Source organism: Puma concolor, chromosome A1, assembly GCF_028749965.1.
Source record: "Puma concolor isolate L17-30 chromosome A1, mPumCon1.1.hap2, whole genome shotgun sequence".
NCBI lineage: Eukaryota > Metazoa > Chordata > Mammalia > Carnivora > Felidae > Puma > Puma concolor.
The window spans coordinates 71,112,821-71,130,947 of NC_141667.1; the positions used below are offsets into that span (position 1 = coordinate 71,112,821).

Here is an 18,127-nt window from a genome sequence, read left to right on the forward strand (position 1 = left end):
GACCAAATTCATACCAAAGTTATTTTTTTTTTAATTTTTTTTTCAACGTTTATTTATTTTTGGGACAGAGAGAGACAGAGCATGAACGGGGGAGGGGCAGAGAGAGAGGGAGACACAGAATCGGAAACAGGCTCCAGGCTCCGAGCCATCAGCCCAGAGCCCGACGCGGGGCTCGAACTCACGGACCGCGAGATCGTGACCTGGCTGAAGTCGGACGCTTAACCGACTGCGCCACCCAGGCGCCCCCCAAAGTTACTTTTAAAGAGTATTCTGTTAATAGCTCCAAACGTAAGTCCATAAAATTAGGTTCTTCTGTGGCAATTAACAAAAAATAATTCAGCCACTGAGTTGACATCTTATAATTTTTAGTAAATAAATACTTATTTGAGTATTACTATGTTGCTCTCTCCTTGAGCTCAAAATTTGCTGCTGTGAAGTGGTATTATTACACAACTGGTCATGGGTTAGAGCTTATGTAAGACCAAGTGCCAGTTCAGATTTTGAGGGCTCTCCTTTATGAGTGGTAGGAGCCATGTTCCTTCATCGTTTCTTGGCACAATTTACCTTTGTTACATTTACGATGAACACAAGAAACAAATGCCAGGCAAGTATCCACAGCCAAAACACTGGGGCTTTGTTCCCAATGAAGCAGGAACTGTCATTTTCAGGGACTACCATAATAACCTTCTACAGCTGTGAGAATCACATAACTGAAATTGGTTCTGCTACATCATATACATATATAAAATGTTGTTATGAATTGAAGGGGTAGTTTATTTTTAAGAAGAATTTAACCTCCCTAGCGGCGCCTGCGTGACTCAGTCGGTTAAGTGTCCGACTCTTGATTTTGGCTCAGCTCATGTCTTGCAGTCACGAGATCACAGCCCAGCCCTGGACTGCACGGACAGCGTGGACCCTGCCTGAGGGTCCCTCTGCCCCTCCCCCGCTCATGCTCACACACACACACACACACACACACACACACACACACACACACACTTTCTCAAATAAAACTTTTTTTTAAAAGAATTTAACCTCCCAGCAAAATTTAGTGAAATTACTCACAGAAATTATCAACTGAAATGATTTTAAAGAAAAGAAATTGTGACAGTGGAAATGTTTCTACTGAGATGTTAAAGACATTTAGGATATAAAATAATAATGCTAAGATTTCTAAGCCAAAATCTCTAGACCATATAAACTCCATGAACTCAATTCTTAAAAAACATGTTATAGGGAGGAGATATATTTTGATGATGTCTAAACCTGGTAAAAATTCTTCAATAATTCTCAAAGTTTCAAACACATAAGTCATTTTAAAATTAAAATAACTTTGAGTACTGCCAAAGGGCAGCATCTGTATAAGCTATGGAATGTACCAGATAATGTAACATTCAATTGGTTCCAGAAAGTTCTGAACTCAGAGAGGAGATCCATGTCAGAAAGAAAGGGGCAGTTACAAGTCTCTAGGGAAAGAAAGTGGAGACTGACATTTTTTAAGGCTTAATAAAATTAATCACTTCTACTCATGATGTGCAGAAACATTGTTGCATTTAAAGGTTAAGGTGCTTAGTTTCCTCTTCATCTGGGTATCAGTGGCAGCCCTAATTCAATCACATAAGAAAATAAATGACACCTGCCTGGCCCATAAACATTCCTTTCAGTAATGCTTGTCACTTAAAAAAAAATTCTCTCACAATTTCCTTCATTTCAGCTTCTAAGTAATAAACAACATGCTTACAAACTGTCTTCTTTTTAGCATATTAGAGCTTTTTGTTTTTAGTATTTCCTAGTGCCATTTAGAATTGCCTTTTGTTTGATTTTACTTATCCAGCAACCCATGAGCAAACAAGTAAATAAAGCATTTGTAATTCAAGAGATGATTCAAGTAAAGACAAGATCATCTTGGAGTATTCACTCTAAACTTCAATTCTCAAACGCTTCTAATCTCTTTAAACATTACTTTGGTTCAAATATATTTCAGATTTATGATTTCAAAGGGTTCAGTTATCTGACGAGAACAGGAGCATATTAAGTCTCTGCATAATGCAGTTTTGAAATGGCATGCATATTAGACACTAAGCAGTTATTAGATCTTGCTTTTAACCTACCAGTTTTCTAAATCTTCCCTCCACAAGCTTGATTCCCAGTAGAGAAAAAAGGAACTCCAACAAAAATTTTCCTGTTTACTACAGTAAGCTATTTCCTTATCTGTGCACAAGGCTGAGAAATTATGTAAGGGGGATTAATGTATTTGTCCATAGGGTATCTTGCATAAATGTTTAGCTTGAATTTTCATTTGTATTTTTAATTCGTAAAAGGATTATTTTGACCCACTTGTAAATTGAAGGATAAAACAAAATAGAGCATTATTTTCCTACTTGCTATTTAACTAATGTCGACAAGTCATTTTTACCTCTCTGAACTTCATTTAGTTTATTTATAAATGAAGATAACAATATAGCTGGTAGAATAAATGACCTAATATCAAAGTGCTTTTAGCACTTTAAGATCTTTTGTAAGCATAAGAAATTATATATTACTATGGTGCTTTTACAAGAATGAAAACTAGCTGGCTCTTTCCCCATCATACCTTTTATAAAGGAAGAAAAACACAGAAAAGTACTTTCTGAAGCAGTCTGAGAATTGAGCTTTCAAACTTAAACATTTTCCTAACAATTACAATAATACAGGTTATTGCTAAAATTCAGAGGCCATTTAATCTAGCCACTTGAGTTTTACATAATAAAGATCAATGAAAGCTAAATATAAAACATATCAACAGAACAGTTACAATGATGGAGAGAGAAGAACTGAAAACAAATGTTATACTTTCTAATTTGTTCTCAGTCATTCCTATTTAGTACACCTAGGGTTAGGAGAATTAGGGGAAGAGGCAGGTTCAGAGTCTGGGTTAGTTTTGGCTGGATTATAGCAGGCATTTTAAATAACCACTTTTTTCTCTTAGCCAATTGGAAAATAATAAAATTTATGGTAAGAAAACAAAGTGGTCCCATGTGAAATATTTAGATATATAATGTGTCTATATGTGTATTTACATAAAATCACAGTACATTAGTCCTTATACCAACCCTATTAATCTTACTTTATAGGCAAGAAAATTAAGGCACAGAAGGGTTAAGTAAGTTCAGCAAGGTCATATAAGACTGCCTAGCTCTTGGGCTTTTTTTGTTAAAGAGCCATTTACAAGTTTAGTTTATATACATAAAATTTATCCATTTTAACGTATGATTCAAGGAGTTTTGACAAATTTACAGGTGTGCAACTGTCACTACAATCCAGTTTGATACATTTTCATCACGCCAAAAAGTCTCTCATATCTGTATACCGTTGGCCTTTAAACATCAGGGCTTAGGAGCATCAATCCCATCCCAGGCAAAAATCTACTGGGAAATCTATTAATTTCCCAAGAACATAACAACTAATAGTTTACCATTGAGCAGAAACCTTACTAATGACATAAACAGTTGATTAACATATTTTGCATGTTAAATGTACTAAATACTGTAGTTTTACAATAAAGCTAGAGAAAAAAACCTTATCATTAGGGAAAATACATTTACCATACTATAAAAAAATATGTATAATAAATGGACCTACACAGTTCAGATCCATGCTGTTCAAGAGTCAACTGTATAGTCAATCCCATCAGAAAGCCCAGCCCCAGAAAACCACAATGCCTTCTCTGGCCATTTCAAAGAAATGGAATCATACAGCATGTAGTCTTCTGCATTGGACTTGTTTCAATTAGCATAACGTTTTTGAGGTACATGCATACTGCAGCATGTATTAATTACCTCATTTCTCTTTATTGCTTAATAGTATTTATACCATTTGGATATGCTACATTGTTTTTCCATGGACATTTAGGTTATTTCTACTTTTTGGCTATTATAAACAATGTTGCTATGAACATCTACTTACAATTTTTGTGTGACAAATATTTTCAATTCTCTTGGGTAAATACCTAGGATTGAAACGCTTAATATATGTGGAACATTCATGTATAACTTCTAGAGAAATTGTAAATTTTCTTCCAAGAAAGCTGTATTATTTTATATTCCAGCACTAATGTATGAGGGAGTTGGTTTTTTCACACCCTCACCAACACTTATCAGAACTCAAGATCTCCACCACTACCCTCTCTGGCCTTTTACTGACCACGCACTTGTGTCACGGAATGCTGGACAGGACAGAGGAAGGAGCTAAGTGAATGAAGAAGTGAGGGAGACAGAGATCCCTATACTTTTTCAAAGACAACCATATCTATTTCAGCTGATGAACCTACATTGACACATCACTATCCTCCAAAGAGTGTTACAATTATTAGTTTAACAGCTAGCATTTTAATTTCAAACACTGGCAAACAAGCGTTCATTGTGACAAAGATGAAAAATACCATAAACATGTTAAAGGGTGCTTTTTATTTACTTTTTCTGGCTATATGGTTCTAGAAGCTAGAACATCCGGTATGATGTTGAAGTGGTAAATGCAGATAGAGGTTTTATTTCTTATATAAAGGAGGAAAGTATTCAGTCATTTACCATTAAGTATAATGTCATCTACAGGCTTTTCTTAGAAGCCCTTAATGTTGAGGAAGTTTTATTTCTTATGAGAGCATTCTTATCAGGAACACAGGTTTGATTTTGCCAAATGCTTTTTTGTATCTATTGAGATGATGATACTATTTTTTGTTTGTTTGTTTGTTAATGTAATGAATGGCATGGATTGGTTTTTGAAGGTTAAACCAACTTGCAGTTCTAGGATAAATTCTGCTTCAGTATGATGTATTTCTGTATATTGCTATATTGGCTTTGTTATAATTATGCTTAGGATTTTTATATAAGATCATGAGACATTACTCTGTAGTTTTCTTTTCCTATGATTTTTTTCTCTAGCTTTAGAATCAGGTAATGGTGGTCTCAAAAAATGAGCTGGGAAGGAGTCTTGCTTTTTCAACTTTCTGAATGAGTTGGTATAGAAGTGGTGTATTTCCTTCTGAAAAGTGTAGTATAATTCACCAGTGAAGCCAGCTGGGCCTGGAGTTTTCTTTGAAGGATGGTTTCTTAATGACCAATTCTTTAAAAGAGAGGGGGATATGAAGATTGAAGGATTTGGTAGTTTTATCTTTCAGGAGATTTGTCCATTGCATCTAAGTTGTTTAATTTGTTTGCACAAACTTGGCCATAATATTCCATTAATATCCTTTTGACATCTGTAGACTCTGTAGTGATGTCAGCTCTCATTTTTGATATTAGTAATTTGTGTCCTCTCTTTTTTCTTATTGGCCTATGTAGAGGTTTACTTTTATTGATCTCAAAAGACTAGCTTTTAGTTTCGTTGACTCTGTGTTTTTCCCTTTTCATTGATTTCTGCTATTGCCTTAATTTTTTCTTTCTTCTACATATTTTGAGTTAACTTGGATTCATTCAACTTTTTATGGAAGAAATTGAAGTCATCACTTTGAGTACCTTCTTTTCTAATATAGACATATACTGTTAAAGTCATTTCTCAAGTACTGCTTTATAGGCAGTATATAAATACTGAGATGTTGCGTTTTCATTTGCATTCAGGCTCAAAACACTTTGATTTCCACTCTGCCCCACTGGTTATTCAGATGCACATTGTGTAGTTTCCAAATATTTAGAGGTTTTTCAGAGATTTGTCTTTGAGCTCTATTTTTATTACATGTACATAATTTAAAATACTTATAAATTAGTTGGGACTTGTTTTATAGTCCAGAATATGGACTATCTTAGTACATATTCTCTGTGTACTTAAAAGAATTGTATTTTCAGGTGATGATGTATGGAATGTCCTATTTATGTCAGTAGGTTAGGTTGACTGACAGTGTTATTCAAATCTTCTATAACTTCCTTAGTGGATATACTTTTTAAATAAAATTTACTTTTAAAGATCACTTACTGGAGGGAGAGGGAAGATGGCGGCGTAGGAGGACGCTGGGCTCACCGCGCGTCCTGCTGATCACTTAGATTCCACCTACACCTGCCTAAATAACCCAGAAAACCACCAGAGGATTAGCAGAACGGAGTCGCCGGAGCCAAGCGCAGACGAGAGGCCCACGGAAGAGGGTAGGAAGGGCGGCGAGGCGGTGCGCGCTCCACGGACTGGCGGGAGGGAGCCTGGGCGGAGGGGCGGCTCGCCGGCCAAGCAGAGCCCCCGAGTCTGGCTTGCAAAAAGCGGAGGGGCCTGACGGACTGTGTTGCGACAGCAAGCCCGACTTAGCGTCTGGGAGGTCGTAAGTTAACAGCTCTGCTCAGAAAGCGGGAAGGCTGGAGGACAAAGGGAAGGAGAGCTGCTGAGCCCCCTGACGACAGAGCTCAGTTTGGTGGGGAACAAAGGCGCTCGCCAGCGCCATCTCCCCCGCCCATCCCCCAGCCAAAATCCCAAAGAGAACCAGTTCCTGCCAGGGAACTTGCTCGCTCCGCGCTCAAACACCCAACTCTGCGCTTCTGCGGAGCCAAACCTCCGGCAGCGGATCTGACTCCCTCCTGCTGCCACAGGGCCCCTCCTGAAGAGGATCACCTAAGGAGAAGCAAGCTAAGCCTGCCCCTCCTGCCCCTGTGCACCTTGCCTACCCACCCCAGCTAAGACGCCAGATCCCCAGCATCACAAGCCTGGCAGTCTGCAAGTAGCCCAGACAGGCCACCCCACCCCACAGTGAATCCCGCCCATAGGAGAGGGGAAGAGAAGGCACGCACCAGTCTGACTGTGGACACAGCGGTGGGCTGGGGGCAGACATCAGGTCTGACTGCGGCTCCGCCCACCAACTCCAGTTATACACCACAGCACAGGGGAAGTGCCCTGCAGGTCCTCACCACGCCAGGGACTATCCAAAATGACCAAGCGGAAGAATTCCCCTCAGAAGAATCTCCAGGAAATAACAACAGCTAATGAGCTGATCAAAAAGGATTTAAATAATATAACAGAAAGTGAATTTAGAATAATAGTCATAAAATTAATCGCTGGGCTTGAAAACAGTATAGCGGACAGCAGAGAATCTCTTGCTACAGAGATCAAGGGACTAAGGAACAGTCACGAGGAGCTGAAAAACGCTTTAAACGAAATGCATAACAAAATGGAAACCACCACGGCTCGGATTGAAGAGGCAGAGGAGAGAATAGGTGAACTAGAAGATAAAGTTATGGAAAAAGAGGAAGCTGAGAAAAAGAGAGATAAAAAAATCCAGGAGTACGAGGGGAAAATTAGAGAACTAAGTGATACACTAAAAAGAAATAATATACGCATTATTGGTATCCCAGAGGAGGAAGAGAGAGGGAAAGGTGCTGAAGGGGTACTTGAAGAAATAATAGCTGAGAACTTCCCTGAACTGGGGAAGGAAAAAGGCATTGAAATCCAAGAGGCACAGAGAACTCCCTTCAGACGTAACTTGAATCGATCTTCTGCACGACATATCATAGTGAAACTGGCAAAATACAAGGATAAAGAGAAAATTCTGAAAGCAGCAAGGGGTAAACGTGCCCTCACATATAAAGGGAGACCTATAAGACTCGTGACTGATCTCTCTTTTGAAACTTGGCAGGCCAGAAAGAATTGGCACGAGATTTTCAGTGTGCTAGACAGAAAAAATATGCAGCCGAGAATCCTTTATCCAGTAAGTCTGTCATTTAGAATAGAAGGAGAGCTAAAGGTCTTCCCAAACAAACAAAAACTGAAGGAATTTGTCACCACTAAACCAGCCCTACAAGAGATCCTAAGGGGGACCCTGTGAGACAAAGTACCAGAGACATCACTACAAGCATAAAACATGCAGACATCACAATGACTCTAAACCCATACCTTTCTATAATAACACTGAATGTAAATGGATTAAATGCGCCAACCAAAAGACTTAGGGTATCAGAATGGATAAAAAAACAAGACCCATCTATTTGCTGTCTACAAGAGACTCATTTTAGACCTGAGGACACCTTTAGATTGAGAGTGAGGGGATGGAGATCTATTTATCATGCTACTGGAAGCCAAAAGAAAGCTGGAGTAGCCATCCTTATATCAGACAAACTAGACTTTAAATTAAAGGCTGTAACAAGAGATGAAGAAGGACATTATATAATAGTGACAGGGTCTATCCATTGTTATAATTGTTAGGAAGAGCTAACAATTATAAATGTCTATGCACCGAATACCGGAGCGCCCAAATATATAAAACAATTACTCATAAACATAAGCAACCTTATTGATAAGAATGTGGTAATTGCAGGGGACTTTAACACCCCACTTACAGAAATGGATAGATCAACTAGACACACGGTCAATAAAGAAACAAGGGCCCTGAATGAGACACTGGATCAGATGGACTTGACAGATATATTTAGAACTCTGCATCCGAAAGCAACAGAATATACTTTCTTCTCGAGTGCACATGGAACATTCTCCAAGATAGATCATATACTGGGTCACAAAACAGCCCTTCATAAGTTTACAAGAATTGAAATCATACCATGCATACTTTCAGACCACAATGCTATGAAGCTTGAAATCAACCACAGAAAAAACTCTGGAAAACCTCCAAAAGCATGGAGGTTAAAGAACACCCTACTAACGAATGAGTGGGTCAACCAGGCAATTAGAGAAGAAATTAAAAAATATATGGAAACAAACGAAAATGAAAATACAACAATCCAAACGCTTTGGGATGCAGCGAAGGCTGTCCTGAGAGGAAAATACATTGCAATCCAGGCCTAGCTCAAGAAACAAGAAAAATCCCAAATACAAAATCTAACAGCACACCTAAACGAAATAGAAGCAGAACAGCAAAGGCAGCCTAAACCCAGCAGAAGAAGAGAAATAATAAAGATCAGAGCAGAAATAAACAATATAGAATCTATAAAAACTGTAGAGCAGATCAACGAAACCACAAGTTGGTTTTTTGAAAAAATAAACAAAATTGACAAACCTCTAGCCAGGCTTCTCAAAAAGAAAAGGGAGATGACCCAAATAGATAAAATCATGAATGAAAATGGAATTATTACAACCAATCCCTCAGAGATACAAACAATTATCAGGGAATACTATGAAAAATTATATGCCAACAAATTGGACAACCTGGAAGAAATGGACAAATTCCTGAACACCCACACTCTTCCAAAACTCAATCAGGAGGAAATAGAAAGCTTGAACAGACCCATCACCAGCGAAGAAATTGAATCGGTTATCAAAAATCTCCCAACAAATAAGAGTCCAGGACCAGATGGCTTCCCAGGGGAGTTCTACCAGACGTTTAAAGCAGAGATAATACCTATCCTTCTCAAGCTATTCCAAGAAATAGAAAGGGAAGGAAAACTTCCAGACTCATTCTATGAAGCCAGTATTACTTTGATTCCTAAACCAGACAGAGACCCAGTAAAAAAAGAGAACTACAGGCCAATATCCCTGATGAATATGGATGCAAAAATTCTCAATAAGATACTAGCAAATCGAATTCAACGGCATATAAAAAGAATTATTCACCATGATCAAGTGGGATTCATTCCTGGGATGCAGGGCTGGTTCAACATTCGCAAATCAATCAACATGATACATCACATTAACAAAAAAAAGGAGAAAAACCATATGATCCTGTCAATCGATGCAGAAAAGGCCTTCGACAAAATCCAGCACCCTTTCTTAATAAAAACTCTTGAGAAAGTCGGGATAGAAGGAACATACTTAAAGATCACAAAAGCCATTTATGAAAAGCCCACAGCTAACATCATCCTCAACGGGGAAAAACTGAGAGCTTTTTCCCTGAGATCAGGAACACGACAGGGATGCCCACTCTCACCGCTGTTGTTTAACATAGTGCTGGAAGTTCTAGCAACAGCAATCAGACAACAAAAGGAAATCAAAGGCGTCAAAATTGGCAAAGATGAAGTCAAGCTTTCGCTCTTTGCAGATGACATGATATTATACATGGAAAATCCGATAGACTCCACCAAAAGTCTGCTAGAACTGATACATGAATTCAGCAAAATTGCAGGATACAAAATCAATGTACAGAAATCAGTTGCATTCTTATACACTAACAATGAAGCAACAGAAAGACAAATAAAGAAACTGATCCCATTCACAATTGCACCAAGAAGCATAAAATACCTAGGAATAAATCTAACCAAAGATGTAAAGGATCTGTATGCTGAAAACTATAGAAAGCTTATGAAGGTAATTGAAGAAGATTTAAAGAAATGGAAAGACATTCCCTGCTCATGGATTGGAAGAATAAATATTATCAAAATGTCAATACTACCCAAAGCTATCTACACATTCAATGCAATCCCAATCAAAATTGCACCAGCATTCTTCTCGAAACTAGAACAAGCAATCCTAAAATTCATATGGAACCACAAAAGGCCCCGAATAGCCAAAGTAATTTTGAAGAAGAAGACCAAAGCAGGAGGCATCACAATCCCAGACTTTAGCCTCTACTACAAAGCTGTCATCATCAAGACAGCATGGTATTGGCAGAAAAACAGACACATAGACCAATGGAATAGAATAGAAACCCCAGAACTAGACCCACAAACGTATGGCCAACTCATCTTTGACAAAGCAGGAAAGAACATCCAATGGAAAAAAGACAGTCTCTTTAACAAATGGTGCTGGGAGAACTGGACAGCAACATGCAGAAGGTTGAAACTAGACCACTTTCTCACACCATTCACAAAAATAAACTCAAAATGGATAAAGGACCTGAATGTGAGACAGGAAACCATCAAAACCTTAGAGGAGAAAGCAGGAAAAGACCTCTCTGACCTCAGCCGTAGCAATCTCTTACTCGACACATCCCCAAAGGCAAGGGAATTAAAAGCAAAAGTGAATTGCTGGGACCTTATGAAGATAAAAAGCTTCTGCACAGCAAAGGAAACAACCAACAAAACTAAAAGGCAACCAACGGAATGGGAAAAGAGATTTGCAAATGACATATCGGACAAAGGGCTAGTATCCAAAATCTATAAAGAGCTCACCAAACTCCACACCCGAAAAGCAAATAACCCAGTGAAGAAATGGGCAGAAAACATGAATAGACACTTCTCTAAAGAAGACATCCGGATGGCCAACAGGCACATGAAAAGATGTTCAGCGTCGCTCCTTATCAGGGAAATACAAATCAAAACCACACTCAGGTATCACCTCACGCCAGTCAGAGTGGCCAAAATGAACAAATCAGGAGACTATAGATGCTGGAGAGGATGTGGAGAAACGGGAACCCTCTTGCACTGTTGGTGGGAATGCAAATTGGTGCAGCCGCTCTGGAAAGCAGTGTGGAGGTTCCTCAGAAAATTAAAAATAGACCTACCCTATGACCCAGCAATAGCACTGCTAGGAATTTATCCAAGGGACACAGGAGTACTGATGCATAGGGGCACTTGTACCCCAATGTTCATAGCAGCACTCTCAACAATAGCCAAATTATGGAAAGAGCCTAAATGTCCATCAACTGATGAATGGATAAAGAAATTGTGGTTTATATACACAATGGAGTACTACGTGGCAATGAGAAAAAATGAAATATGGCCTTTTGTAGCAACGTGGATGGAACTGGAGAGTGTGATGCTAAGTGAAATAAGCCATACAGAGAAAGACAGATACCATATGGTTTCACTCTTATGTGGATCCTGAGAAACTTAAGAGGAACCCATGGGGGAGGGGAACAAAAAAAAAAAAAAAAAAAAAAGAGGTTAGAGTGGGAGAGAGCCAAAGCATAAGAGACTGTTGAGAACTGAGAACAAACTAAGGGTTGATGGGGGTGGGAGGGAGGAGAGGGTGGGTGATGGGTACTGAGGAGGGCACCTTTTGGGATGAGCACTGGGTGTTGTATGGAAACCAATTTGACAATAAATTTCATATATAAAAAAAATAAATAAATAAAAAAATTAATCCTTACTGTTAAAAAAAAAAATAAATAAATAAATCTTCAACAACAACAACAACAACAACAACAAAAAAAATAAAGATCACTTACTATGGCATCACAAAAAAAGTAATACTCAGTGATAAGTCTGACAGAAGACAGAAAGTCCTCTATACTCAACTCTACAGAACTTAGCTTAGAGAAGTTAAAGATCTTACTAGCAAGATATACCATGTCCATGGGTCAGAAAACACAATAATGTTAATCCATCTATTTACCCCCAGTTGATCTACAGACTCAGTACAATACCAACCTAAATGCCAGCAAACCTTTATATAGAAACTCTTGAACTATAAAAGAACACTAACACTGATATGGAAATGCTAAGGGCCTCTAATAGCCCAAACGATGAAGAAACAAATTATAGCACTTACATTACCTGATTTCAAGACATTATAAAGCTACAGTAATTAAGACAGTGTTGTATTGGTATGAAGACAAACAAAAGAATCAACAGAAAAGAAGAGTCCAGAAAAAGACCTATACATAAAATTAAAATGAAAGTGCATGTAACAAGGTAGGTGAGGGAAACACCATAAGAGGAAAAAAAGATAGTAATTTAAACAGGTGGTGCTGGAAGAACTGCATATCCATATGTCAAAAATATAAACTTAAGCCATTTTTCACAGCATATATAAAAATTAACTTGAGATGGATCACAGACTCAAATGTGAATTCTTAAACTATAAAACACATAGAAGTAAGCATAAAAGAAAACCTGTATGATCTTGGGGTCGACAAAACTTTCTTCTATGTACCATGAAAAACATGATCTTTGAAAAAAAATTTGGTAATTTAAACTTTGTCAAAATTAAAAACTTCTGCTTTCCAAAAGACACTTAAGATAATGAATAGATAAAACACAGACCAAGAGAAAATATTTGAAAAATAACATTTCTGATAAAGGATTTGTATCTAAAGTATGTTAAGAACCAAGACTCAATTGTAACAAACAACCCAATTTTTACAAATGGGCAAATGGTTTGAATAGACATTTCACCAAAGAAGATACATGAATGGCAAATTACCACATGAAAAGATGCTCAACATCTTTAGTCAGGAAAGACAAATTACATTAAGACATTTCTACATAAATATTAGAATGGCTAAAGACTGACCAGTCTGAGTTGATGAAAAGAGAACACTGCTGCTGGGAAGGCAAACTAGTATAATCACTTTAAAAGGCAATTTGGCAGTTTCTTAAGTATTTAAACATGCATATTCCGTACTATTCATTCATCCCTTTCCTAGTAACTTCCCTAGAGAAATAAAAGCACATGTCCATTACAAAGACTCGTACATAACTATTTTTAGCAGTTTCATTTGCAGTAGGCCCAGAAAAGAAACAACTCAAAAGTCTATCAGTAGCTGAATAGATAAACGGTGGTATATTCCTGAGGTCACTCTACTCAGCAATAAAAAGGAAACTATTGATACAAAATGGCTGAATCTCAAAATAATTATGCTAAATGAAAGAAACCAGACCAGAATTAAAAAAAAAAAGGTACAGACTGTATGATTTCATTTATACAAAATTCTAGAAATACAAACTAATAAAGCAACAGAAGGCAAATCAGTGATTACCTGAGACAGGGTGTAGAGAAGGGTATAACTAAGTCCATACACAGACAATCAAGTATCCTATAAAAGTTGTTATTGTATCAAAGTGGTTTTCAAAAAGAATGACAAAATATGCTTATTAAAAATTAGATATTGGACCCACATTTTCCCAAATAAATGAAGTAAACGTGACACTTCAAGGGAAAAAAAATGACAGGTTTTGTTGCCAGTGATAAAATCCAAACTTTACAGTGACAATTAAAATTTTAGAAAACACATATTTGTCACCATGTACTTGATAGCGTCCCATTATTTGTCTGATGAGACTACTGTTGACATTAATAAATGTGATCTTTTGATGTTATATAATGAATCATGTCACCTTTTTGAGGATCTATATGTATAACCTGGTCACCTGATATATTCTAAATGATGAAGCATGATGCTACAGAATCATGCACAGATAAAAGATACATTCAAATTCCAAGTTCAAGCAATGGAGTTAGTGTAAGAGAGTATGAAAAGTTTATCACTGTGGTTTCAGATTCCATGCTGCAACTAATCTTTGAAAAATTTAGCAAAATGTACTGTGCTGAAGTAGAATTAGAATATGGCTTCCCAACAATCGCCTACCCTAAGTCCTGGATCATGTGAACACAGTTATCACTTCCCTAATTATGTTGTCATATGGCATTGTCTTCTTTCAAAAAAGGAGAGAATATTCTCCAGCTGATAACAGAAGAGTAAGTTTAAAAAAATCAAAAACACTTGAAAGATATGACTATGCTGAGTCTGAAGATGGAGGGACCACGGGAAAAACAGTGTAGAAACCTTAAGGAGATGAGAGATGCCTTCAGCTGACAGCAAGCAATAAAAGCAACTTAGACCACTTCTCAGCTTCAAGGAACAGGATTCTGCCACAACAGAGGCAGGTTAGTAGTCAATTTCTCCCAGTGACTCCAGATAAGAACTCAGCCTGAAATCCCGATTTTGAGCTTTGTGATACCCTGAGCAGTTAACCCAATCAATATTGCCTATGCTTGTGATCCATAGAACTGTGAGGTAATAAATGCATGTTGATTAAAGCTGCTAAGCTGTGATCATTTGTTATGCAGCAATAGAAAGCTAATACATTTATTATAAATCAAAATGCACATACACTTGCAACCTACAATCCCATTGCTGAAAATGCACCCTATATAGTTCAAAATGATTATGTTATTAGTCCAAATATATTCATTCAACGTTGATATATATATCGCACACACACACAGTCTCCCTAAGTGGAAGACTGATTAAATTACATAAATCCATAAAATGGAATATTCTGAAACCATTACAAAAAAAAAAAAGATATAACTACATGGATAAATATCAAACAATGAGACCCTAAGTTATACTATTAAGAGAAAAAAGATCTGAAAAGTTTGAGTATGTTTTTATACATTAAACATTTTCCTGGAAACACACACATATACTTAGTTATCAACTAGCTTTGAGACAGGCTTAGATTATTAAGTGGGAGATCTTCATTTTTAATTTTCTATTTTCCATTACACTTTCAATTTTCTAATGGGGCTTATTTTTCTTATTCTTTTAAAAACATCAATATAAGTTATTTGTCCGTGTCAGATGAACACTTCCCTGGCACTCCTGCAATGCTATATTCTTTTGTTCAACTTGTACCTGCTATCTGGCATTTGTCATCCATGCTAAGACCAAGATCACTTTTCCTCATCAACTCAGCCCCACCTTTCAAATCTCAGTTTCTCAGAGACATCCCCTATTAACTGGGGACTTCATGTATGTGATTTTTTTTTTTTTTTGAGACAGAGACAGACAGAGCATGAGTGGGGGAGGGGCAGGGAGAGAGGGAGACACAGAATCTGAAGCAGGCTCCAGGCTCTGAGATGTCAGCACAGAGCCCAATGTGGGGCTTGAACTCATGAACCACGACATGATGACCTAAGCGGAAGTCGGACAGTCAACCAACTGAGCCACCCAGGCACCCCTATGATATTACTTAATTAAAACTATAAGCAATTCAATTGTTTTCAAAATTTTAGACTGTACTCTAGCATTTTTCATAACTATATTGAAACTACTTATGATGTAGATCATAAATAACATACAGTGTATATAACAGTGCTATCCTGATGAGGATGAAGATGATGATAATCCTAAATCCTGCAGTTATATGGTAATATCAAGAACTACTCCGTAGCAGGCAAACCAGTGTGATAAAAATGAGACTAACTATCCATAAATAATAGCAGAATTGTGTGAGCAATATTTAATGGGCAATCTATAATATCAGGTTTATCTAATGTATATTAAAGTTAGAAATATTTTTCATATTCCTTTAAGTTTCTTTTAAAACGCATAAATACTAGTTAAAGCAAGTATTTATTATTAAATATTACATTTATAAATTTTACCAAGGTCAAATTTTACCTCTAATGATATTTTCTACAACAGGATGATATACAGTGAAAGTAACTTAAAAATACACACTATAAGTTCAAAGTTATCCTTGCTTGTTGGCAAAAGTGGTTAACCACAAGACCCAGAGGTGTTCAAAGTCACCATAAAGAAATATAGGAAAAATTCCTCAACAGATTAATTTTTCTTTGTTCACTTATGAAAGATGTTCATAGTTGATAGGGGATTCAAAGCACTATGGAATTTTGTAGGCAGCCAAACAAGAGGATGTGTGGTATTGTACTTGGAAAATAATATACAATGAACAAGATAGAAGATAGTACTATCATTGTTATAAAGTTAAACCAAGTAGACTATTTTTATAAACAGGTTTTCTAACAAAAATATACCTAACTAAATTCCATGTGTAATTGCACTATAATAATATATCTCCCCCCCAAAAAACAGGTGGATGACATTTTCTATATAACAGCAAAGTATTAAAGACTATAAAAATATTGGGCATATACACAGCTCTTTGTCATCAGGAAAATGTTAAACAGAATTGCTGAAAACTTTTCAAGGAGAAATCAAAGAGACTGAACATATAAAAATAATAAAACATGACATTACAACATCATCGAGGAAACCTCTAAAATCATTACCTGGAACCAGTTCCATGATGATGTAGATAGGCTGTCTTTGTGTGCAAACGCCTATAAGTTTGACAATATTGGGATGATCGTATTGCTTGAGAATTCTGGATGAAAAAAGTTTCAGAACAGTTATCATTTAAATAAAAAAGCATTAATTTATGATCATCAACAGCATGCCCAAGTAGAATATACTTTAGTCAATATGATTCTCTTTTTAAAGCTTCAATATGAAACCAAATTATGATAAGTGATGGGTGTATACAAGTTTAAATAAATATTAGCAAACTATAGGTAAAAGGAATCAATTCTCCTTAATTCAATATTCATTTAAAAATTATTATCCACTCTGAGTAATAATCATGCTAAACCTGAACATCTTACTTAGTCCCAAACATTACACTCCCTTCCAAGTATCTGGTTTTAGCCACTACCACAAAAGCGTAACTGACAAGCATTTAGTGGACCAGAACTATAAGCTGCTAGGTTGGCATCTTTTTGTTTTGTTTTTATGTACACACTTGATTGAAAATACATAAATAAGAATTCAATTCATATTGGTAAATTTTATAGGCTGATCATCTCATTAGATTTTGTAAAATACTATCTTAATTATAGTGATCAATTTCAAAATATTAAAAATTCAAGTTTTGAGAAAGTGGACTACAGGTTCAAAAATAATTTAGTAACAGTTTCAATATACACTGAAGCTGAAACAAAGGGGACTTTGTTTGGATAAAGGCAAAATTTCATCAGAGGGCTATAAAAATAGCACAGATTCATCTATAGAACTCCAAGCATGAGTTAAAATAAATTAGATTCCCTCAAAGGCCCATCTACCCTGAATATTTCTATTACCAAATCTTATTCCATATCACCCTACTGACATAGTTATAAATTCACTCATCTTTGAAAAATGCAGTTTCCTAAGAGAATGAAAAAATCACTATTGGGAGAAAGAAAAAACAGTTCATATATGTTTTGTATAAGCCCAACTAAAGCAGAGATAACTCCAAGAAAAATGCCTTAGATTGAAAATATATAATGACTTATAAGTGAAAAAAGATAGAAGAGTAGAAAAAAATTCAAGAGATGAGGAAAATATTCTGTCACTAACCTTGAGCTTTCAACTTCTATGAAGAATTAAAAACGAAGTCTTAGAATGTTTGACCCTAATCCAAAGTGTCATTTCTTAGGTTGGAAACTGCTTAGTAAAGAAATTCCACAAAATAGCCAGCATGGACTCCATATTAAATATCTAAATATATAGTTCTATCATCTATTAAATGACATTTGGGAATGTGCATAGATACAATTCTCATTTTTTACATAAAACTTTGTAATTCTACTTTAGAAAATGGATTTTTCCACTTTAGGAAATTTAATACTTTATTTCTCAATAAAACAGTCACAATTTAGACAGCAAGAAAACTAGCTTTAAAAAAAAATAATGTAATATATAACCTTGTACCTTAATACCACCTATAAAATAATCAGCCTATGAAATACAAGTCTGATAGCATGCCTTTATCATACCATA

At 36.4% G+C, this 18,127-nt stretch overlaps 1 protein-coding gene across 3 annotated transcripts in view; it reads right to left on the reverse strand.

Annotated features, from left to right (window-relative positions):
* Window positions 1-18,127, reverse strand: part of FER (FER tyrosine kinase) — a 453,694-nt gene that overhangs the window by 137,751 nt on the left and 297,816 nt on the right. For all 3 annotated transcript variants that reach the window (XM_086685926.1, XM_086685760.1, XM_086685844.1), the window contains one exon: window positions 16,600-16,694. In XM_086685926.1, coding sequence (XP_086542052.1) covers window positions 16,600-16,694 — 95 coding nt within the window. The remainder of the gene's footprint in view (window positions 1-16,599; window positions 16,695-18,127) is intronic.